Here is a 24,559-nt window from a genome sequence, read left to right on the forward strand (position 1 = left end):
GATGATTCCAACTCATCTTTTCAAACTGTTCTTCAGAAGGCATGGGTCAGAGGTCACCTGGCTTTGTGTCAGGTGTCTGCTCCCATTTACTGATGTTTTAGGTTTGTAGGAGTAGAGTCATGTGATATGGAACGTGACTACTGCCTTTTTAGGAGGTAAATGGACAGAAAACGTTCCCATGGGAGATGGTATGAGAACTTTGTAGAACTTTCTGTATCAGTAGTTTACTTTGCCCGAACATGACTACTACACTCTAAGCTATCATTTAAAGAGATGTTCCATCCTCAGTGGCACATCAGAAACAGTGTACAGCCATCCAGTTGTCCCACAGCATCCTTGGATAATTGTTTCCCGGACCCATCCCCCTGAGGATATTAGAATCTGTGAACACTCAAGTCCCTGATATAAAATGGCATAGTATTTGCATATAACCTATGCACATCCTCCTGTATACTTTAAATCATCTCTAAATTGCTTCTAATATCTACTACAATGTATGTACTAAGTAAATTGTTGTTATATTGTACTGTGTTAACATTTGTATGATTTTTATTGTTGTGTTGACATTTTTTTGTGGTGTTTTTCCTAAATATTTTTGATCAATGGTTGGTTGAATCCACAGATGCAAAACCCAGATACAGAGGGCTAACCATACAAGCTAAGGGAAAGAATGCATTTTCCTATTGCTGAACACAAGACCCCCTGCTGTGCAGTGATAATGCAATCTTGATAATAATAGCAGTAAAAGCCACCACACGTGGTGGCTCATGACTGTAATCCCTGCACTTTGGGTGGAGGAAGCAGGAGGATGCTTTGAACCCAGGAGCTTGAAGCTGCAATGAGCTACGATTGCACAACTGCATTTGAGCCTGTATGACAAAGCAAGACTCTGTCTCAAAAAGAAAAAAAAAAAGAAACGCCTTTTACTGGTTTCTTATTATATGCCACAGACTTCACATACTTTGTAAGTCATTCTTCTAATAGTTCTAAAGGATAGATGCAAACATCCCTATTTTACAGGAAAAGAGACTTCTGGGAGCTTCAGTAACTGGTCCAAAGTTACCTTGAAAGAAAGTGGTAAATACTCAGGTCCCTCTGATTCCAACACCTATGTTTTTCTACTGTATTAATCTGATTTTTAAAATTCTAACCAATATCTTTTAAAGGAACTAAGACAAGAAATAGAGTCTACTTTATTTACATGGATATTAACCAGTTCTGCTGCTCTTCCTCCATTTCTAAAGTTTCACGTGCGCTCTGGTGTCATTTCTCTTCAGCCTAAAGAACTTCCTTTAGCATTTCCTGTAGAACAGGTCTGCTGGTAACACATTCTACGCTTTCCTTCTTCACAAATGGCTTTATTTTACCCTTATTTCTAGAAGATATTTTCACCACGTGCACAATTTTAGTTGAAGGTCTTTTCTTTCAGCACCTTAAAAATGTTTTCCCACTGTCTTTTGGCCTCCGTCATTCTTGACGAGAAAGTTAGAGTCTTGGGATTGTTTCGGCGTATGTTTTATGTCATGATTTTTTCCTCTGGCTGCTTTCAAGACTTTTTCTTTGTTACGGGCTTTTGGTAATTTTTTTACTATGTGTCTTGACTAATTTATTGGGGGAGTTTATTATCTTTTGGAGTTTGCTGAGTGTCCTGTATCTATAAATTTGTGTTTCATCACATTTGGAAAGTATATCTAAATCATCTTTGGGTTGGCTGTCTCTTTGATAATTGATCAGATTTTCATTATTTGTTGGTATGTCAAGTAATTTCAGGTTATATCCTGGACACCTTCAATTTTATGTTGTCAAAATTCAACGTGTTAAATTCACTGGAGAATTCACTGTTAAAATTCTCTGGATAATGTTGATTTTTTTAAATTTTATTGTTTTTTTTCAGCAGGCAATCAACCAACCCAATCTGTCCCTTTCTTCTGTGGTGGCAGTTTCAATGTCAATTCAGTTTTCAAAGTCTATGTGATGCTCTTGGTGCCCTGCACCCTGGGGCTCACACTACTCAGGGCTTGCTCTGGAACCTGGATGGTCTTCAAACTGTAATTTGGTTCTCAAAGACTTTGCTATGCTTCTTGGTCTATTTCCTGTGCATGTGCAACTTGGGGGTACACTTGGTCCTTGTGTAGGTTCAAACATAGAATTTTAGAGTCTTTTCTTTAGCTCTTTTCTCTGTGAGATTTTGTTTACACCCTCTGGGTCCTCAGACCGCTTCCCAGTTTCTCTGGCCAGAAAGGTTGAATTCTGAGTTGTGGCCTCCTGTGCTGTGGCACATTTCCATGCAGCCGTGACACACAGCAAGCAGCAAGAGAAAAGGGAAAAAGCATAACCATGATTCCTCCCTCCTCTTTGCACAATGAGGGCTCCTTTTTGTGGTTCCTCTATCTAGAGGGTTGGGTCATCATTTGGGATCTTAAGTGCCCACACCTCCACTGGGGCAGCAGTGCAGACCTGTATTTAAAGCTGATCTGGAGGCAGGACTAAGGGAATAAAAAGAGGAAAAAATAAACATGGAGATTTACTCTGGCTTTCAGGGGCCTATTTTCCTAGATTTCTAGGAAATGAATTCAACTAAAGATTTTTGTTATTCACACCTTTTACACAGTTTCCAGTTGGCTTACCTTCAGGCCAAATCCATGAGGAAAAAAAAGAAGAAAATCAGATAACTCTTTGCAACTTCATCTTTTGTTAAGACTTGACTTTCCTTCTCACCCCACTTGCTATTATTTACTTTCACTCCTTATATGGTTGCTTGTCATACTTACCTAGTTTTAGTTGTGATCAGTGCAGCCGTGGAATGAATTTCTTATTCTCTGAGCTGCTTCTTGTTAGTAGTTATTATACCCCTAGCACTTGGCATGGAAGCTGTCCTGTGAAAGATAACCTCAACCTATTTCTAGATGAAGTAAATGAAAATGTAAAATGTGAGACTCACCAATTGCCTAATAAACTGTGGAAGGACAAGGACAGCAAATATTTGGCCCACACTCTGCAACTCTTGATTTCCATACTCAAAGTTGACATTAGTATCTCTTCACTGCCCTGTTCCCTGCTGAATCTGAATACAACTGCAGAATGTTGTCTGACACAGCAGCCCTGGAAACCATGCTAAGTGGCCAGCATTGGTATGGGAAGTGAAAACCTATCAGGTATTTCTGTCTTCAGGACTTGGTTATTCATATAAAAATCTGAGCCTTCCTTTTCCATTTAACCGAGGTGACTCCTCTTCTCAAATTTCCATCATCCCATCTTCTTTCCTCTAAGACTCCAGTTGGTTGATAGATTTCTTCTTTGCCAGGAAGGTGTGTTGAGGAAAAACATTCTTTGCCTTCTTATCAAGTTTTATATTTTCTTAAAATATAACTTGACTAATATGTTTCACTAAGCATTCCCCCATCTATACCATCAAGAATTTATTTTAGCATGTTAGCCTTTTGGAAACGATGAATTTGGTTAAGGTTGGTAATTATCCAACTCAAAAATGATTGTAGAATTCCTTTTTGTTTGATTACCGTATGTCACCAAACCTGCTATCTATTTTTCACCAGCTGTACCATTAACTTAGCCTTGCTTGTCCTTGATGCCTATAGACTTCTATACCTCTCATTTTGAATCTTTCTAAGTGAAAATATTAATAGAAAGAGGTAGGCCTTAAATAAATCTGATTTAAATTCTCAGATTTGCTTGGAAAGCATAGCTAAACAAACTTCTTTTATGGTTTTGCTTGTCATTTTTTATTGCCTTAGACTATTTTCTATAGAGCCAACAATCTAAATGGAAGCAGATATTTTTGTTGTGGTTAGGGGCTTGGGGTGACTGTTATCAGCTCTCAGAGATAATCATGGTGCAAATATATCTTAGCAGAAGATGTGAGGCAGTGTTTGTAAATAATGTGAATGCCTTTACATGTGTTTGGACCTTCGGTGTGAAACACTTCTATGCTATCCGAGTGGGCACTTAAATGGGGGAACTCTTTAGAAGCAAGAACCTTAGGTCTTCTTGCTTCTAAAGTGGAAAATCTTGATGGAGAAAAAGAGCTCCCACAGTATATTAAGCTTGTGTGTGGTACAAACATTGAGCAAGAGGAGTTGATTGAAAGTCACGAACACGGACATCACTGATTCCAAGGTCATCTGATAAAATCTCCTGTTTGTTGAGACCCATCCCTGGCATTCTATCTAGCAGTGCCCATGGCTGAAATTAGAAAAATGAAGACGAAAGCAACTGATTGTGTGGCAATCTGCTGTATCCATAATCTAAGTGTATTTTTCTTTCTTTTCTCTTTTCCTTCTGGGGGCTCCAGTTTACCGCGGTTTTTGGGCAGTCCTGATGCTCCTGGGGGTAGTTGCTGTAGTCATCGCAAGCTTTCTGATCATCTGTGCGGCCCCCTTCGCCAGCCACTTTCTCTACAAAGCTGGGGGAGGCTCCTATATTGCTGCAGGTACGTACAGTTAAGTGGGTATGACTTTCAGCCATGGTTTTTCTTCATGTCTTTCAATTTTTCGTTTCTATATTCAGGCAACAGCCTTCTAGTAACAGTAACACAATAATATTTGTATACAATACTTCTTGAACACGAACTAATAATATTTGTATACAATACTTCTTGAACACAAACTAATAATATATGTATACAATATTTCCTGAACACTATGTGTCAGACACTTTCCAGGGACTTTCCATTTTCCACATGCTGACACATTTAGCCATCATGATAGTCTCTGCTCACTGTAAGCCCATTATTATAAAGAGGAGAACACTGAGGCTTAGAGGAGAAAACTCTGTCACTGACTCACTCCAAGGTGCGCAAGAGGCTGTTAGCCTTTTACCCTATTAATTTGCCGTCTGTAAATGGGGATTGTAACGTATGTCTCTGTAACATGTCAGGTTATGATATGGGCAGGTATTTTCTGAGCTCTTCAAAGATAGCCCTGTGATGATATTTATGACAAACACACACTCTTGATTTATCATAGGTACAAAAATATTTTTCTACATCATCACCATTCATTTTCTTAATTGTTTGTTCATGCCAGGTGTGGTGGCTCACACCTGTAGTCCCCGTACTTTGGGAGGCTGAGGTGGGTGCATCACTTGAGGTTAGGAGTTTGAGAACAATTAATTAATTAATTGTGGTTCACGTGAATTATCTGAATATATTATTTTCTGTGTGAAGCTTGCATTTATTTTAGTCTGGTTTCTAACTTATTTGATTCCTGCTAAAATGATCACACTGCAAATAGAAAAGTAATTTGAAGAGGTGGCACCATAGTGACAGTTGAAGGAAAGGAACAGAATGGAAAGGACTGTTGTCCTTCTAATCTTTGGAAAGATAGCTTGTGACGCTGCCCAGTGTCACTTCATCAGTGCTCAGGTAACAACAATACTTTCTGCATAAGATGGTGCTTAATTCTGTAGAGGGAATAAAAAGAATAATCAGATCTAGATCCTGTGTTTTATAGGGGCCAAGAGGAACAGAAGTTTCCCTGAAAAATCGACTTGCAAAAGGCAGATTAATTGAAGAAAAAGCATACATATTTATTTAACATGTATACACGGCAGCTTTGAGATTGAAGACCTAAAAAGATATGGGCAAATTGTCTAGTTTTATGCTTATGTTCCACGAAGGATAGGCAGCTGTGTAGAAATGATTGGACAAAAAGGGTGGGATCTAATGGTCATAGACGAGTGCGGAACCCAGCGAGGCCTGTCTGTTTAGCTTCTTCTTGGCCTCTGAGCAGCACGCCTGCCTTCCGGGTGTGGGGCAGGACCCTCTCTGGAATTGGGATCTTATGACCTATTGGCAAACAACGTAGGTCAGGTCATTCCTTTTGAGGCCAGTTTTTACCCAGAAAGGTGGAGGGAGAGTTAGAGTCATATGTTCAGGTTTCATGGCTGGCTTTGGGGAAAGGAGTTCTGGTTTCTATGATTCACCTTTGTGGAGAGGGGTACCTTTATGGTTTCTAAGGCCAGCCTCGGGAGAGAACAGGGCTGGGAGGCAGGAGGGCAGGAGAAGGTCAAAGGAAAACTTTTGCTTCTGAGGCTGCTCCTGGGCTTCATTTTGGGGTTTTGTTTCCTGAGCCCCAACAGTTTAAAGAGCTCAGAAAAATCTCACTCTGAGAAGAAGAACCCTGTTTAAACCATTCTTTTGTCTTTTATTTCAACTGTTTTCTTTCACTGGATTTAGCCATTAAAGCTCTTCATTACGAAAGCCTTTTGTATTGAGATGTAATCAACATACAGCCTACCATTTTGATGTGTATAATTCAGCGTAGGGTTTTAGGATGTTCACAGAGTTGTGCAAGAATCATCACTATCTGATTTCAGAATATTTTTATTACTCCACAGAGAAACCCTGTTTTTTGTTCTCCTTCTCTCCTGACCAGCTCTAAGAAACCTCTAATCTACTTTCTATCCGTATGAGTTTGCCTATTCTGAATATTTCCTATGAATGAAATCACACAATATGTGGACTTTTGTGTCTGGCTTTTTTCACTTAGATCTGAGAAATTATAATCCCTGCTGCTTGAATTCATAATTCCTAGGACCAGATCCCATATCCTTATATCCCTTAAAACTGAGCATCTTCTTGGCCAAATATGTTTTTCTCACCCAAACTGCACTTTACCCTTTTCCTTTTCAAAGTTCTAATGAGGGTACATATTTTTCTATGGTCTTCCCAGAAATAACAGTGCTCTATTTACATGTGTAAATATTTGTTTCTTCTTTTTCCTTGCTTTTTTTTTTTTTTTGTAACCACATTTTTTCAATAGAGGGAACATGTAATAACCATAGTTTAGTGATAATGTATTATGGGCAGCATGGTTGTTTTAAACTCAGAACTGCTTTGATCCTGGTTTTGGTCCCGGTTTTTGGACAATTTGTGTGTGTGTGTGTGTGTGTGTGTGTGTGTGTGTGTGTGTGTGTGTGTTTGCGTTTGTGTGTTTAGTAGCTTTGAAAAAAATTGTTGGTCTTTTTCCATTTTGCAATTTGTGCAAGAAAGCAATATATGCGAAGAATTATGTTTGGCTGAGAACTGTGTAGGAGGATAAAGCATTTAATGTACTCATATATCCATACACCTGTAACTGGTAGATTTTTTCTTTTTGCCTTTATTATTATTTTTAATTGACACTTAATAATTGTACATGTCAGATTTTTAAAAAATGAACCTTGTGTTGCTTATGGTAAAGGGCCAAGTGTTTCCTTGCTCAGCACTTCATGCAAAAGCCCCGAGCAGTTCTGAGGTGTCCATGGTGTTGAGGGAGCCCATTTTCAAAGCCATGAAACTGGATGATTCAGAGGACATTTACTTTACATTTGACTTTTATTATAATTTCCTTTGTGGCACTGTTATGGGAATCAGGAGGACCAGAGAGACCTCAGGGTAAAGGAGGAGGATTTTACTGAGTGCACTCAGATCCAGTGGATTAACATCCTGAGACTGGGCCCAGAACAAAGACAGCTCTTGAACTTTATACACACTTCAAAAAGGGGGTGGGCTAGCTTGAAGCAGGCTTTCGGTGGCATGAAAGCAATGAAACAGAGGCAGAACAGAGACAGTTAATCAAATTGTGGCCCGTGTGTAACTCAGGATTACATATGATGGTTGCTATGCAGCCCAGATGGCTGTTATCTAGGTTTGCTCTAGTGTCTAGCATGGGCTTATCTCATAACCTTCGCTATGGCACCCAGATGGCTGTCGTTTGGGCCTGCTCAGGCTTCTCATGACCTTCATCATGCCGCTTAGATAAAACAAAATACTTGAAGTTACGAGTTACAGAGAACAGGAATCTATAAACTCATACTAAAAAGAGAAAGGAAAATTTGTTTTTCTTCTCCCTTTGCTGAGGGAGTGCTGGGAGAGTCTCCAGAGCACGTTCTTTGTGTCCTGGCTTCTCAGATAGTGTTTATTGAGGCTTTTCCTGGGTCTGGGCTATGCCTGTTGCTGCCCTAATACAGGAAAGCTTATTTATTTTTCTACTTAATTTTATTTTTCTTTCTTTAACTTCCGCCTCAGTACAATTCTACATTGTTTGTGTATGGCCATTTGTTTACCAAGAGCAGGGAGAGCTACCCTGTCGCATGGGATGGAATGTGACTGGTCACTCGTTCCAGAGGCTCCCATGCCAGCCCTGGGCCAGCACATTGAGCTTTGCCCACAACTAGGAGCAGGTGCAGCCTGGGCTCAGGCTTGTGGTGGCTGCTTTTTCAATGTCACAAACAGAATTGGACGCTCTCTGTATTTTTGGGCAGATGGTGTTAGGGAAGGGCAGAGCTAAATTTTCTATGGCCATTGCTGGGTGTGTGCTCATAGGAAGACTCTTTGGCATCAGCAGCCCTGTGTTTAGACATTCCATGCGTGGCAGAGGGATGCTTATATCAGGGCTGTGGGGTAGGAGGGATGGGGCCCATGGTATTCCCTTTGCTAGGTCAACAGGCTCAGAGCAAGGCTCAGAAGGCTTGGAAGGTGGATACTGCTTCTCCCTACACTTGGACAGAGACTTCCTCAGGCAGGCCAGGCCACCTGTTTCCAGGGGAGTTAGTTCTGGGCAAAGTGTAGTCATTGTCAGGACAATGACCCTCAGCCATAACTGTTTCAGCGAGTGATCACACACCTCTGCAAGATCTCAACTGCCCCCATTTGTTTTAATGTGGACTCACAGAGAAGTCTTAGATACAAATGGGTTGTCACACATCTCCTCCTGCCCCATGGCATTGAATGTGATAGGAAAGATGCAGGAAGTGTTAGGATACGTAGGCATGGCATTCTCAACATTGGCTTATATGAAGAAAATTACCGTAAAGCTGAATAGTCATAATCCCTGGGCAAAGCAACATCAACACAGCAATTTCTGTACATGAGCAGGACATCTACGTGTGTGAAATGAGTAAGGATGTGGCCTGGACACTCAGGACACTGGCATTGGGAGATCAGCCATAAAATTCACTATCTTACCAGCACATCAAGGTAGAAACATTTTTCTGCCATAATTGAAGTAGCCTTTTCTTAAATGGCAAAGTGGGATGTGTGTGGAATTTTGCTGCAGAAAGTAGAAACAGAGTCTCTCTGGGTGGAGGAGACTGCAGAGCTCTGAACCTTGGGCTAAATCCTTTGTTAGACTCGCAGGCTGGTGAGACTACCTGGACATCTCGAGAGTAGAAGGATTCAAGCAGCCCCTATTCCAGGTCCAGGGTGTGCTCATGGAAGCAAAGGGTGTCTTTGCAGTGTACCTTAGTCCCTTGAAACACCACAGAGGCCAAGTTACGTCTTGATTCCTGCATGTGCCTGCTTGCTCTGCACCATTCCGTGAGGACAAGGTGAGCTCTTTGTCCCAGACAGCTGCTTCACAAGCTACTGCCTCTCACCAGGGAGATGCGCAGGGCTGGTTGGGATGAATTGTGTGAATCCTCTGCCATGTGTGGCAAAAAGCCTGAAGCACAGCTGTCTGCAGCTCACCCATCTTTCCTGCTCTGGAGGCAGTGCTTTCTGTAAGTGTAGGGTTGGAAACACTTAATCTAGTGTAGGAAAGGTCAATAGATAGAAAGGGAATAGAAAGTCCCCATCTCTAGCAAGTTAGACTGACTTAAAAGGAAGTGGGATTTGTGGTTTGTTTTCCTTTTTTCTTTTCAGAAGATCAAGAGAAATGGCAATAGCCCATCAGTAAACCGCATTTATTTGCAACTAAGATAAGAGAGATATGATGGACACTTAATACGTAACTCAGGATTTTTTCTCCTTAATCCTAGCAAAAACAGCTCGCAGAAACCAAGGGACGTAGTTCAGGTGCTCATTTTCCTTTGGCTGAGACTGAGCATGTGGCTCACAAAGGCTCCTCGTGTTTTCCTCCAGGTAAAGGAGGATGTGGCAGCCATCAGAGCAGAAGAGTGTGTGGGGCAAGGCAAGAGCAGGACAGCTTAGGAAGAACTGTCAACAGCCTGGAGGCAGTCTGTCTACACCTGCATGCAGGTGCAGCCCTGCCATCCACACCTGCAGGCACACACAGCCCTGCTGTCTACACCTGCTGTCTCCACGTCCATCCAGTGAAAGATCTGGGCTATAAACAGCTGCCCACTGTGGACAAGCCCAGGGATCTCCCTGGTAGGGGCTGGCCAAGGCGTGGCTACAGTGGCTTTTCTTTTTTTCTTTCTTCTCCTTCACATTTTAGTTTTTTAAAATTATTTTATTTTTTTAAAAACGATTTTTCCATAGGTTATTGGGGTACTGGTGGTGTTTGGTTACATGAGTAAATTCTTTAGCAGTGGTTTGTGAGATTTCGGTGCACCCATCACCCGAGCAGTATACACTGCACCCTATTTGTAGTCTTTTATCCCTTGTCCCCTTCTACCCTTCCCCCCAAGTCCCCAAAGTCCATTGGAGCATTGTTAGGCCTTTGTGTCCTCATAGCTGAGCTCACACATATCAGTGAGAACATACAATATTTAGTTTTCTGGTCCTGAGTTACACCTAGAATAATAGTCTCCAACCTCGTCCAGATCGCTGTGAATGCCTTTAATTCATTCTTTTTAATGACTGAGTAGTATTCCATTGTGTATATGTACCACAGTTTCTTTATCCACTTGTTGATTGATGGGCATTTGGGTTGGATCCACTACAGGGTTTTTTTGTTTGTTTGTTTGTTTGTTTTTAAGTTTCTCTGACTTTCCCTGGTATGTGACAAGTAGGCTTTCAGGAGAAAATCAAAAGTATAGCTTCCCAATAGGAAACCAAATATTTCACTTGAGTTCAGAACTTAACATATTCAGAGCTCTGGTGTGTGGGAGGTAGGTGAGAAAAAAAAAGTAGTTAATACAAACTATTTGTTACTGATATGCCAGCCAGATGCACCTCTTGTGGTAGACTTAGTGTCTTCAGTTTTGATGATCAAAAGGCCCAGGTACACTAGATCTGCCTTCTAAACAGGAGTGTAGACTAGTAACACTCATATTTCGAAAAGTACCTGCTTTGTAGACTCGCTTTGTGCCTTCCATTGGCACTGTTGGGATATGTCTAAAAAAAAAACTGTCATCCAGTTACTGATCCTATTATAATGTGAGAACACCTTCCTTCAGATTTTAATGTGGATTTGCCAACATCCTTGGTCTGACATTTTCCATAAATGTCAAATGCCAGCGTTAGTCAGCCTTGCTTAATATTATATAGAAAAGAGATGTGACGGCTTTTATTTACACAAATATTTTAAATGTTATTACTTTTCTTTCTCTGATTCTTCCTTGCAAGTTTATTTACCCTGCATTCCTCTTCAGTGGAAATGTGTCTAACTGGTTGTTAGAATCCGTTTTAAATGGGGCAGTAATATGGGAGAAAATGAGGAAATCAAATCCCAAAGCCTGCTCCTTAAGTCTGGAACATCTTAGTTGGGTGAAGGCCATGAATGGGAATGAGAATGTGAAGAGAGGAGACACAGAGCCATTTCTTTGGAGAGAGAAATTGCTTCCCTGTAAGAGTCCACCCAACCTGACGGACCTTGTTGTCCACCCAACCTCCAACCTTGTTGGAGATGTTCTGGGTCACGGTCTAACTCCTGCCCAGATAAATCGCCGTCTCAGGAATACCTTTGGTGGAGCTTTTCTGAACAATCTTAAACTTCAAACTTGAATAAATGCTTCCCCACACTCCTGTCATCCCCTCAAAATAAAAGTAAGTGCTGTTTTTCTAAGAAGTAAGGTGACAGGCCTGGCAAACAAACGTTTTTACTCATATGACATAGTGAGGCATAATTAATCTTTATCCTGAAAGAGGGCTTTCAGATGTGCAAAGTGACAAGATTATTTATTTCTCTGAACCGAGTGTGGTGGTGGTGCCTGCAGTCCCAGCTACTCAGGAGGCTGATACAGGGGGATTGCTTGAGTCCAGGAGTTCGAGGCTGCAGTGAGCTATGACCACACCACTGTACTCCAGCCTGGCAGAGGGAGACCCTGTCTCTAAACAAAACAAAACAAAACAAAAAAACATACTGTCTCTGGTCTGGAATTAGGTTTTGTCACAGTGGAAAGGCAGACCAAGTTTCCATAAGCTTTATTCTCCTTTTTCAAAATATGTGTCTCGTTACTATCTACTATTTACTCAGTACTAAGGGATTTAATTTCTTTGCAAATATTTCCTTTCATTGAAAACCATCCTATCCCCCAAATGGTTACTTTGCTCAGAACTAACTAGCAGTGAGTGGCCAAAAAATATTGTATTGTTTTTTTCGCTAAGTTTTATAATTTTTTTTTTTCTGAGACTTTTGTTTTCTTTACATTTTTGTGTATGGAAAGACAAACCTAATGTGCTTGACCTAGGCTAAGAGTCTGTCCTGGAAAGAATTTTTACTTCCTAGAAGTAAAGGGCTGATGGGCAGGGGAAGGCGGTTGGCTTGACTGGACTCTCAAAGAAGAAGTTGTCCTCAATACAAACGAGCTTGAGCCTGGATTCACCTTCTGTTCTTGGCAAAACGTTTTGTCATGGGACTATGGGGTGACTGGTGCCACCTCGTGGAAAGTTCCAGAAAGACACTGGGAGATGCATTGGAGGTCATCATTCCCTTACTCCTCTGAAATCTCAGGACTAGAAGACACCACAGCGAGTTTATTCTTCTGCCTCTTGGCCTGTCCTGAGATAGTCCAGACACATGAGAATCTCTGATGCTTTAGAAGATTTTAGAGAGTAACATTTGCTAACCATTAGCAGGAGCTCGTGCCAAAGTTTAATAATAATAATAACAAAATTAGCCAATGCTTACTAGGTGTTTGTCATGTTCCGGGCACTGTTTTCAGTGCTTTTCCTCTGTTCGGTCCTCATGACTGCTTTCTGAGGTAGACACTTGCATCCTGTCTATTTTACCAATGAAGAAACTGAGACAGAACAGTGCGAACATTGCTCAGGGTTATTCATTAAAGTGTAAAGTGTGAATCTTTGAGGCAGGATTTGAACCAGGACAGTCAGAATCCAAGGGTGTGCCCTCAATCACATCCTACTTCCTGAAACTCAATTCTTGTGAATAAATATTTCCTTGGCATTAGATAAAACTCTCCTTTTCAGATTAAACCCCTAATTACTTGTAGAAATAGATAAACCCCCATGATCATTCTCTGTTAATAATTGCTTCACAGTAGAGTACAGAGCACTGGGTATGCAGGATGTTTAATGATAAAAATTATATGACAATCTAAGAAAGTCATAAGTGTTTGAGAAACTCAATCAGAATTTTATATATATAGTTGACTAAATCAAACTATGAGTCCAGAAAATGAAAGGGAAGAGGCAATTAATGAATTTGGAAAGTAGAATGCTGAAGTGTGTGCAGCAATGAGCGTTTGGAAATCAGAAAGGTGTAATCATGATATAACAGCAGGAAGAATTAAGGCTGTCTCAGAAAATTGAAGAAAAAATGGAAAACAAGTCTGAGAAAATGAAGAATGGGGATAAAGAATGTGCACGATTATGCATTCGTTGTTCTATAATCTGAAGCATGATTTTATGAGAAAACAATAGCATACTAATGTAAAGAAGAGCAAACTAGTTTTTCAAAAACACAAGTTTAAATCATTTAAAATAACTTCTAGCTTTTCTCAGAAAGACTGTCTAAATATTTTAATGGATGCAATAATATTTATGAGACTACTTTGAAAGTGCATTACAATACTATGACAAATATTACTCTTTAGCGAATGCAGAAGTGGCAAATTTCCCTTTTCCCAGAATGTAATATGGTGAAAGTTAAGAGTGTATGTTGGACTCTGGAATGCACCTGTGATCCCCGATCACGCTGCGCTAATCCTCATATTTTGTCCTTTAGCAAGACACAGAGACTTTACAGAAGTAGAGAAAGCCCTCAGACACTGCGATTTTTAAGGTTTCTCATTGTCAAAGTTAATACATGTGAGAACAAGTTTGCGAATATTGTAGCATTTTAAGTGTTTATGTTTAATATAGTAAGGCTCTATGCTTTTACAATTCATCCATAAATGAATTGTAACATTCATCCACAAATGAATTGTAACCCTATATATAACATGATTTGTAGACATCATGCAAAGGCTAATTGGGAGTCTTTTATGAATGCAGGGCTAAAGTCAAATCATCCTAATGGACCCCAATGGCATTCATAGCATGAGGGAGCATTGAGATTCCATCCTAAGAGGTTAATCAGCTGCCTGTTCTCCCACAGCCAGCTTAAGAGTCTAGCTCTTTCTCCTTGGTTGTAATTTTTGACCCCCTAAATTAAAGCCTAGAGATGCTCCTTAAATATTGCAGGGGGAAGCCTCTTTCCAAAGGAGTTCCAGAAAGAATGCTGTAAGGGTGGGTTGTGTTCTAGGTGGCTGAACAATGAAAGCCGAATGAGCCATTCAGCTTTCCAAGCTCCTAGAATAACTGAGCGCTGTGGAATAATTGTTAAAAGTTTTGCTGAGGAATTAATGTTTGAGGAAGACAGTTAAGTCAGTGTTTTATTAAGAACCGTGTTCTCAGCTGGATTTAGCAGAGCTGCTTGGGGGTGGGGAAAAGGGAGGAAGCTTCAGCAGGTGCACTTTAGGTGCCTGCCGTAGCACCGACAAGTTCCAGTGCCATTTTATCAGTTTGGCCTAAGACCGTGCTCCATACACAAATTTCATTACCATATTTTTCTAAAATCATTTGTCTAAGGAAATGTTTTCCATCCTTTCAAAGCTTCATGTATGAGTTAGAACATCTCAGAACAGTATATTCCCCATAGTTTAATTCATAACAGTCAGAACAACAGAAATGTTAATCAGTGGATAAACAGATAAACAAATTGTGGTATACTCATACGATGGGGTAATGCTCAGCAATAAAAAGGAATGAACTGTGAACACATCTTAAGAGCATGCATGCATTCTCAGGCATTATGTTGAGTAAAAACATTCCCAAACAAAAGACCGTATACTGTTATGATTCCATTTATAATGACGTTCTAAGGGCAAAACTAAGCTATAGTGATAGATGCTTTGGGTAGGAGAGTGAAGAGGCATAAAGAACCTCTTTGAGTGATGCATACATTCTATTTTTAATTGGTTGTGGCTACATTGATGTTTCCATTTGTCAAAACCCATCAAATCATACACTTGAAATCCGTACATTTTACTCGATGTAAAGTATATGTCAATGAAAAGAATGAGAAAGAGGAACCATAAACCTGGAGTGTTTTTACCCATTAGGAAAACCTTCAGACTATGGTAGTTTAATATCATATCTTCAAACATTAGGTATGGGCTGATTTAAGAAATGTTTGTATGAAGATGATTTATGTATTTTCTGCAAGAGCCTTTGACAGGGGTATTGTCAGTCATGGTATTCAGTATCCCTGTGCAGATCTGCAGAAGGCATTTCCAGTATCTCCCTTGATGCATTGCTATGTTTCTTCTTCAAAAATGATAGTAAATGCACAGTTTATCAAATTTCTTTTTTGTTCTTTCTTCTAGACACGTCTACTCTAAATTCACCGTTTCATGAATGCTGCTGTCCTTAGCACACTTACCCAGGCCCCAGATTTTTTCTTTGATTCTATACTTAGCACAAGTGTGCCCTGCTGCCTTCCAGGCAGCTCCACCTAGAAAAGTAACCTAGTACCCCAGTGTTTCCTGGAAACATTTTCCCTGTTGCAGAATGCGTTTGGGAATGTTTTCAGACTAACGTGTGAGACTCCCGCTCTCAGGGTTCAGTCTGAGTTATTCCACAGGCTTCAACGTTTGACCTTGGTGGACAATTAAGTGGCTGGAAACCTCCTTTCCATCCCCTGTTGAAAATAGCCACAATGAGAAAGCCGATGCTGTCATCCCTTACATTTTATGATGCTTACTTTCTAATTCTAGGTAGATGCCATGCTACATATTGCCCTACCTTTAGAGTGTGTGCAGACTTTATGTAGAAAAAGGATGATTTTGCTTTCTGATTCGAGTTTACTTTTCACCTCAACTTCATAATGAATGTGCAGTTCTATGGCTTTTCTTATGCCCGTAGAAAACTGAAATGAGTTGCCACTGCATTTGTGTGGAAGCATGACTAAAAGAGGCCAGTGAATTATTTTGAATTTATGATTCTTCCCCAGGTAACCTATAACTGCTTGTGATTCCAGTTGTGAAAGCCCATTTAAAGGCAGTCGAGTTACATCTAATCAGTGAAAGATCACGTCTGTCATTTTTAAGTAACTCCAAAACACTCTCTTAAAAAAAAAATACATGTAAGAGTATATGTACTTCTATACAATAATAAAGCAGTTTGATAATTTGCCAAACTTTTTTAGGAAAAAAGTTTTCATTTCTGGTGCTAAACTTTTTTCTTCTATGGACGTGTTTTTAAATCTGGTTCTTACACTATAGTGAGAAGATCTTTAGAATATGCCTCCATTTTTCATTCTTGTGTTTGTGAAACAGTGAGGATATACAATTTTATGTCTCAGTTTTTGACTTGGTCTTGGGGAAATCTGTTTTGTTTCCATACTGTGATTGTTTCCATATTGTTGTCATCAGCAATTGCATTCCCAATGGCCATTTGTCACTAAATTTTACATGCCCTTTGTTTCAGAAAGAGAAAACATGCTTTCCGAATTGAATTCATGGCATTTAAAGGGCGAAGTGTTTAATTTTTTAAGAGAACCCATGCAAAACGATAAGTTTCCATCATTGTTTCACATACTGCCAATAACAAGAGATTCAACATGGTGTGACTCAATCATCTGTCTGCAGTTTCATTGTGGTCACACATCTTCGTGGATTCGGGGCTGTGTTTTGATTCTGCCTCCAGTGAAATATTTTATACATTTTCTGGACTTCAAAAAAATAGATATTATAAAATTCAGTTGGAAATAAATTTGTGCTTTCCAAATGTATGACCAAATTTAAATGTAATTTTATTTCAAAACAATTTAGTACCTGTATATTGCAGTATTTTCTATTCTTGCTAAAGTCACTGTGGCAAGTAGGTTTGTAACTCATTGTTATTCAAGCCAGTTATTGTTTATGTTTTTAAAAGTCCTAAGATATCAAAATATAGATGTTGTAAATCCTTTTACCTAAAGACTCCATTCATGTTTTTTTAACTATTCTATTAATGCCTTCTGTAGCCAAAAAAATCCAATTCTGAATCATGCTTTGTATTTAGTTGTTTCTTGAGTCTCCATTAAACCAGAGGAAGTCCCATTTTTGTGCCTCATAACCTTGACACTTTTGAAAAAAGTACAGGCCTGTGATTTTGTAGAAAGGTCTTGAATTTGAGTTTGATTTTTTTCTTTAATGATTGAATCCAGGCTCTGTGTTTTTGGCTCTAAGATTATAGCATTGATGCTATGTGATTCTCACTGCATCCTATCAGGTGACGTGTGGCATCAATTTGTCATGTCACTGGTGATGTTAACTTTGATTACTTGAATGAGGCAATATTTGCTGGGTTTCTGCAGTATGAGGTTACTGTTTTCTCCTTCAAAATTAATAAGCATTTTATTGGAAGAGATTTTGAACTTACGTAAATATACTCTGTTTCATTCAATTTTATCCACTAGTTTTAGCATTCATTTTTGTTTCTTCTCTGAATTATTTTTAAGTGATTGTCAAATGGCGATTTCTAATTCTGCCATCCCTCTACGCTTATAAGTTAGTTTTCTGTTGTAAGGAAAAGCTTCCCTTCTTCCTATTCATTTATTCGCTCATTTATTTATATCACTGTGAGTTGCTATTTTATTAAATCAGAAAAATGTGCCACTATCATTATTCATTTGGTGATCAGATTGTTTCAGTTTAAGTTATGGGAGGCCCCAGCTAGCTGGCTTCCAAACACCCCTGTCATTCTTTGAACACATCTTCACTTTCTGGGGTAACAAGATTTTCCAGGTTCATCTTGTATTTTACGCCTCAGCCTGGATTCAACAATTTCTTTGAGAAGCCCTGTTTCATGGAGTTTAGGAGTCAAGATCTGGACACCTGGTATGTTCTGTGCGACTGGATGTTGGTGCTGCCAGATGCTCTCAAGAAACAGAGCCACGAAATATATCTAGGTATATACACACATGTGTATTTTAAAACATGCACACACACACATTTACTTCTATATTTATTTCTGTATTATCTATCAATGAAAAACCATGAAGTCACACTGATATATGCAATTCTAATCAAATTCTAAGCACTGTAGGGCTTATTTTAGCTTTCCTCCTTTTCAGATTTGTAACTCTGTTTCTAGGCAGTGAAATACATGGCTCCCGTTGGCCTTAATCCAATCACTTATTTGATCAGTCTACCTGAGTACGGTATCTTTCTGTTTCCTCTCTTGGCCACATGTCTCATGCGGCCACCATGATTAATTCTTGCTTCCATATCCACTAAACCATTGGCCTTTGGTGTAAATTCCTTCTCATTGTCTGTCTGTCTGTCTCTCTCTCTCTCTCTGTCTACATACATACACCCCCCCCCACACACACAGGCTTACCCCATGGGTGAGATATAATCATAAACTAATCTGATACAAATTAAATGGACAGTATCTTCAATTAGTGAACAAGTTAAAGACTATAGCGATAAAAATGACTATTCTTCCTTCTTTTAAGATGGAATTCCTCTTCAAATAATGACAATATTTAAATATAAGTTAATTCTTTCTTATTAAAAGTCATCTACCTGATTACCTGCAATATGTTTTCCTAATACTGAAAATTCATTGGTGGGTTTTTCAATTTTTGAAAAGATAAATTTAAAGCTACTGGTTTTCACAAAGGCAATTTCCTTTTTCCATTAAAATATCTGAAAGCACAAGAGATTCACATGATGCAAGGAAGATAAAAACCCTATCAACAAATAATACAAAGTTTTGCAAGGTGTTTGCATAAGGCAAATGATATTATGCAAATGCCTAAGCCAAACCTTTACATCAGCAGAGAACACTGTGTATGTATTTGCTGGAAAATGTATTGAAATGCACAGAGTTGCTAGACAACACATGGAATTGCCATATTGTTGTCAAAATCTGAGGTACGGCGTTGTAAGGAGTTTGCTTGCAGGCTATGGCTTTACTATTTCTCTGTGATTAGTTGTTTCTCAGTGCCTACATTGCTCTACTCTGTGAGCCAATATTTGCATTTACATTACAGACCACGGTGTGAAGGATGTTTCTTATTAGCGAAGCATCTATTTGATTCTTCATTGCTCTGTAGCTTGTATCATGATTACAAGGAAGTTGAAGCTCCACTACTGATACACCACAACGTATTTATGAGCCCTTCTTCTTTTGTGTTTACTTTTCAAGATTCTTTATGAAATCGATGGCCCAGGAGAGAGAGGGCATCCTAAATGCTGTAGGACCACAATTAATGTGAGAAATGTAATTGATGACTGGGCTCTTAAAAGCTACTCTCTGCTGATATGCCTCAGTCTCTGCTCCTAGTCCCAGACTTGCATTTAGCTTTCAGACATTCTAGCGATTAGACCATGGAGATTTTATATACCTAACAGTTCAACTCATTAATTCAACGAGTGTAATAGATCCTTGGCATGTTTGGATTGAAATTTTGGACAGATAGCAAGTGCTCTCAAGTAGATTTTGCTTTAGGACAAATTTGAATCCGTCAGGCTGTGTGTGCGGTTTGTGTGTGGAGCCTGTTGCTTACTGGTGAGTCTGCCCAGCAGACCCTGGAGCCTGCTGCTCAGCATAGTGGCATTGTTTGCTTCTGGTAATTATGGTAACAGTTACATGGGAAAGGACATGCTTAGTGGTATTCTCAAGTTTCAGAATTCACAGAGCTTTTCTGTCACTTGTTAAGGTCAGTGGTCCAAAACTGTAACACTTCATCTAATTCCAACAGTGTTTGGAACCAGTGGATTATAGTTACATTGTAATTGTTGCTAAATTGGGATGTTGCCTTCTAGTTAGTGGTTAGGGATTTGTTCTTTCCCTCCCTCCCTTCCTCCCTGCCTCCCTCCCTCCCTCCCTCCCTTCCTTCCTCCCTCCCTTCCTTCTTTCCTTCCTTCCTTCTCTCTTTCTTTTTTTTTTATTTAATATGGCTGTTGATCTCTAATCTATGATTTTATATTCCAAAGAATCTTTTATCATCAATCTTCCTCCCTCATTTATTCAAGATAATGTTTTCTTTATGCTGTAATCAATCTTTAGAGTGTGTGTGTGTGTGTGTATGTATATGTGTGTGTGTGTGTGTGTGTGTATATATATTCTGAAGAATCACGTATATTCTTTTATGTTTGTTCAGTGTTTTCATCTCCGCTCTTGTCTGGTGCTTACTTTGGTTTCTATTTTTATAACCGTATTTAATTCCAGCATTAGTTAGCTGGGTTGTCATAGTGTAACAAGAGTCACAAAGACCTGGGCTGAGAATCAGCTCTGAAAACCACTGTCTGTGTCTCTGTATATCTAAAAGCAGGTGATAAGAGCACCTATTTCAGTGGTTTATTCTATGTATTGAAAGAAATAACATAGTATAGTGCTCATCCCAAACTAGTTGTACAGGTAAAAAAAAAGTTAGAATATAAATTCTAGAAGTGCTAAGATTTTCACTAATGTCCACAAGCACTTACTACAGTCCCTGGCACACAGGAAACACTCAATAAATACCTCAGTGGTTGCTGTTCTTAGGCTACTATAGCCCTCCCCTCAATGCTTTGAAGATGAAAGATAAAAGAAATATCTATAAAGTACATAATAAAAGATCTGACATAGAGTATTTGATTTTGCTAGAAATATATTGGCAGGAGCTTGCCATTCTGGTCAGTGATTGGTTTAGATAGTGTTCTTGAGAAAACATCATCAGAAAGGCTAACAGTCTTTTGTTTCATCCTTCTCAGGCATCCTATTTTCATTGGTGGTGATGCTGTATGTCATCTGGGTCCAGGCAGTGGCTGACATGGAAAGCTACCGAAACATGAAAATGAAGGACTGCCTGGATTTCACCCCTTCTGTTCTGTATGGCTGGTCATTTTTCCTGGCCCCAGCTGGGATATTTTTTTCTTTGCTAGCTGGATTACTATTTCTAGTTGTTGGACGGCATATTCAGATACATCACTAAATCAATCATTGCCCCGAGTATTTTCTTGAGAGATTTTAAAACAGGGAATACTTTTTTTTTCCATTTTGTTTCATTGATCCCAGCATAAAATTAGTAGATATAACTTTTTAGTTGCTATTCAAATTAATCATTTTACTAAGATTTTCTTCAATAAGAAGGTCCTAGAATCTCTCCAGATACCAACAAGCCTCCATCTTGTTTAAGTGCTGTCAAGGACCTAGGTCTTTAAGGAATAGGTAAACAGGTCTCCCTTTCATTGAACATGTTAGAGTTCATGCAGGTTGCAAAGGCCTGATAATAGCTTAATACCGTGACATGGGGAAAATCTAGATAGATTTGGCTTAAAGCCTCCTTGGCATTCACTTCTGCTAATTAAAAAAAAAAAAAATCCTTGAAGAATAATTAAGAATGGGCAAGGTTGTCAGAGAATTTATTTCATTTCTTCTCCACACACATAACATCCACATACACATTCACTGGCTCTTGTGAGCAAATGAATTTAAAAATAGACAGCAGTTGTTCTCATTAGTGGGAGCCATGTACTCACCAGTTAAAATGGGCCACAACAAACAAGACTGAGAGCATGTACTTATCTTACTTTTTCACCAACAGTGGTTTTTGTTTTATTCACTTAATTGTGCATGCTTACATAAACTTTAAACTACATTTAAAACTAACTAGTCTGCATACCAAATTATATATAATCTAGATTGATTTTTTATGAACTTAAAGTGAGTTAATTGTGTAATGTAATATTGTTTAAAATACATAAAAACCAAGCATGTCAGCTTGGTCCATAATTCTATTTGATATTTTAAAATTCTCATTTAAAAATTATATTGCTAACGTTCAGCATGTGAAAATTTATTGATAAAATGTGATTTTAATATTCTTTAGCTATAAACTTTCAAGATACTTCCCTATGAGGGTTATAATAGCCCTGCTTTATTAAAGACCATAAAATATTAACTTTCCCCAAGATGTTATGGGTTCCAGTTCTTCTGATCATTTGATTTCTTTAATTCCTGTCCCTCAATTTCTTCATCTTTACAATAGGTATATTAACATTTACAGATCGACTGTTTCCTTTCACCTCCTAGGAGAAACTTTACGTGGGGAAAGATAATTCTGTATTATTCAGTAGCATAGACATTTTGTATATCAAAGATGTTCATTTGGCACTAATGTTGATTGAAATCAGATCCATCTGAGATGCCTAGCTTGTATTTGCATTCTGGAAGCTTCCATCGCAGGGGAGCCCGGCAGGGTATGCGAGCTTTGTTGGAGGTGCGGTGTTTCATTCTGCAGCTGTTGTGAGGACAGACAGGCATGGCCTACAGGCAAAAAAAGTCACCACCTAGAAGATGCTCTGGGATAGAGGAACTGCCCCTTTTTAGCAGCTCTTCCAGTGCCGTGGGAGAGGTGATCCCAGTCTTCTCTGTACATCTTGTGCTTTTCCATTAAGACTTGTTCCAGTGGGAAGGAGCTTTGGAAAAATTGCAAAGGTCTGAATCGTGAGGGCATTTTCATGACAGGACTTGCCAATAATAATAATAATAATAATAATAATAATAATAATAATAAAGCTCCAGGGGTCTAACTGGTTTCTCAAGTCATTTCAATACTATCATAAACATTTTTGTGGTACTTTTCCTTTGTCTTTCACTGTTTCGTTTTTATATTGCTTCATTTGCTTCTTTGCTTTTGGCTTGGTTATTAGAAAAAATAATTATGAGGTCTGTTCTGCACGTTGACTGTGATGTTAAGTTATGGCATGCCATTAAGTTTTCCAGATGATGCTGGATGTATCTGATTAGTTCATGTCATCTGTAAATACAATTCTTTTTTGTAGTACTTTGGAATGGAGCCTTTTTCTGGTGTACTGTATGCCATTTAAGTTTCACAAACAAGCTGCTTTCGGCAAAGGCTTGAATATTTATAAATTTCAGATGGTTATCCTCACTTTATAGTACACTTATGTGGCTACCATATATTTTTCATATGACAATTGGCTGAATAGCTGATGTGTATGACACTTTTACACAGATTTGCACTTTGGAAGTATTTTATAGTTGTAATGCATCAATCAAATAAATTTCAAGCACATTTCTTGATCAATTTACCGGTAACCCTCTGAAGGAACGAACTTGAGTTGTGATTGCTATGTCAATGAGTGAAATATACTTTAAAATGGCAGAGATATATAGTACATTATTGTAGCAACCTTATATCTGATTTGAGATACTGTGTTGCCAAGCGTCCATGTTACGTTTATTTCTCTATTGGTTGTATTTATTAATTTTTAGAAGCCTTTAAACTGTGTTAGAATCTTTTTGAAAAGTGTTGATTTTGCATCATAAAGTTTCACTTTGACAAATAGGATATCTTTTCAGTCACACTTTTAGAAAGAGTAAATAAAAAGGGCAGTGAGTTATGCTCTTGGACTTGGTGAAAGCTATCATCTCTCCATATTGTATTTGTTCAACTGGTGTAATTCACTCGGGTGGATGATTGCATGTACATTGGAACTGGCTGGAGAGACTATACAGAGAAGTTTAATGATTGTGTACAATTTGAGGGTTGATGGTAGGGCTTTCTAAAAAAGCAATATCAAGTGTGTTGTTAGTGTTCCTTTGGTCATTTTTATTACTAATCTATAAATATATTTATTAAATTTGAAGATTAAATGGAATTATAAAGGAATATATTGGAGGAAGTGTCACTGTTGGTAATTCTTCATCTATTAATTTTGTCTATCATCAATATATATGAGTGCATGTCTGTGTATATTTGTGTGTATGTAAGTGTGCATGTGTATTATACGTTTGGGTAGAAAGAGATAAATTGAATGATATAAATCAATACATTTGCGCTAAGCAAATTTTAAAAAATCAGTTTTCTTTGGGGAACAGCAATCTATTATTGTTGTTTCCCTGAGTGCCACTTTAACTGTTTCACTCAACGGATGGTGGTTTATTCGTTCAACATGTAATTTGATTTCTGTTTTCTTAAAAGTAACCATGTTGGACTTACAAAGAGACTTAGAATGTCAGAGGTGTTAGACAAATATTGGATACCAGTAAAATTAGCTGAATGTAAGTCTGAAGGTTGGTGGAATTGTGAGAAAGACCAATGGTGATGGGGTTATATTGAAGAAAATATAAGATGAACTAAATCAAAACCAGATTTGATTTTTGTGGGACTCCACCAGAAATGGAAACTCATGAGCAATAGATGAAACAGAAAACTAAATTTTTATTGATTGTATGAAGGAGTTAAATATATGGAGACATTTCCTCCATGGTAGATGGAGAAATTCCAATCAGAATGTAGGATGACAATACCTTTGATATGTTAAAAACCAAGGAGGTTAGGGATATACTATTTTTCATATTTATAATACGCATAAAGTTAGCAAAGGGACATTTAATGCGGTTAGCAGGGAAGCTAGGAAAGAAAGAAAGGAAAACATCCAGTTACAGATTATACTTTCTGAACTAACTCCCCAGAGCAAGCATTAGGGGCTC

At 38.6% G+C, this 24,559-nt stretch overlaps 1 protein-coding gene across 2 annotated transcripts in view; it reads left to right on the plus strand.

Annotated features, from left to right (window-relative positions):
* The window catches only part of TMEM182 (transmembrane protein 182), an 82,687-nt gene extending 59,197 nt beyond the window's left edge, over positions 1 to 23,490 (plus strand). Inside the window, exons 4-5 of one of the 2 annotated variants that reach the window (XM_015112959.3) lie at positions 4,310 to 4,447; positions 20,812 to 23,490. In XM_015112959.3, the coding sequence (XP_014968445.1) occupies positions 4,310 to 4,447; positions 20,812 to 21,032 (359 nt within the window). In that variant the 3' untranslated portion in view covers positions 21,033 to 23,490. 2 annotated transcript variants of the gene reach the window in all.
* Positions 23,491 to 24,559: the final 1,069 nt, after the last annotated feature.

The sequence above is a fragment of the Macaca mulatta genome, chromosome 13 (genome assembly GCF_049350105.2).
Source record: "Macaca mulatta isolate MMU2019108-1 chromosome 13, T2T-MMU8v2.0, whole genome shotgun sequence".
NCBI classification, from domain to species: Eukaryota; Metazoa; Chordata; class Mammalia; order Primates; family Cercopithecidae; genus Macaca; species Macaca mulatta.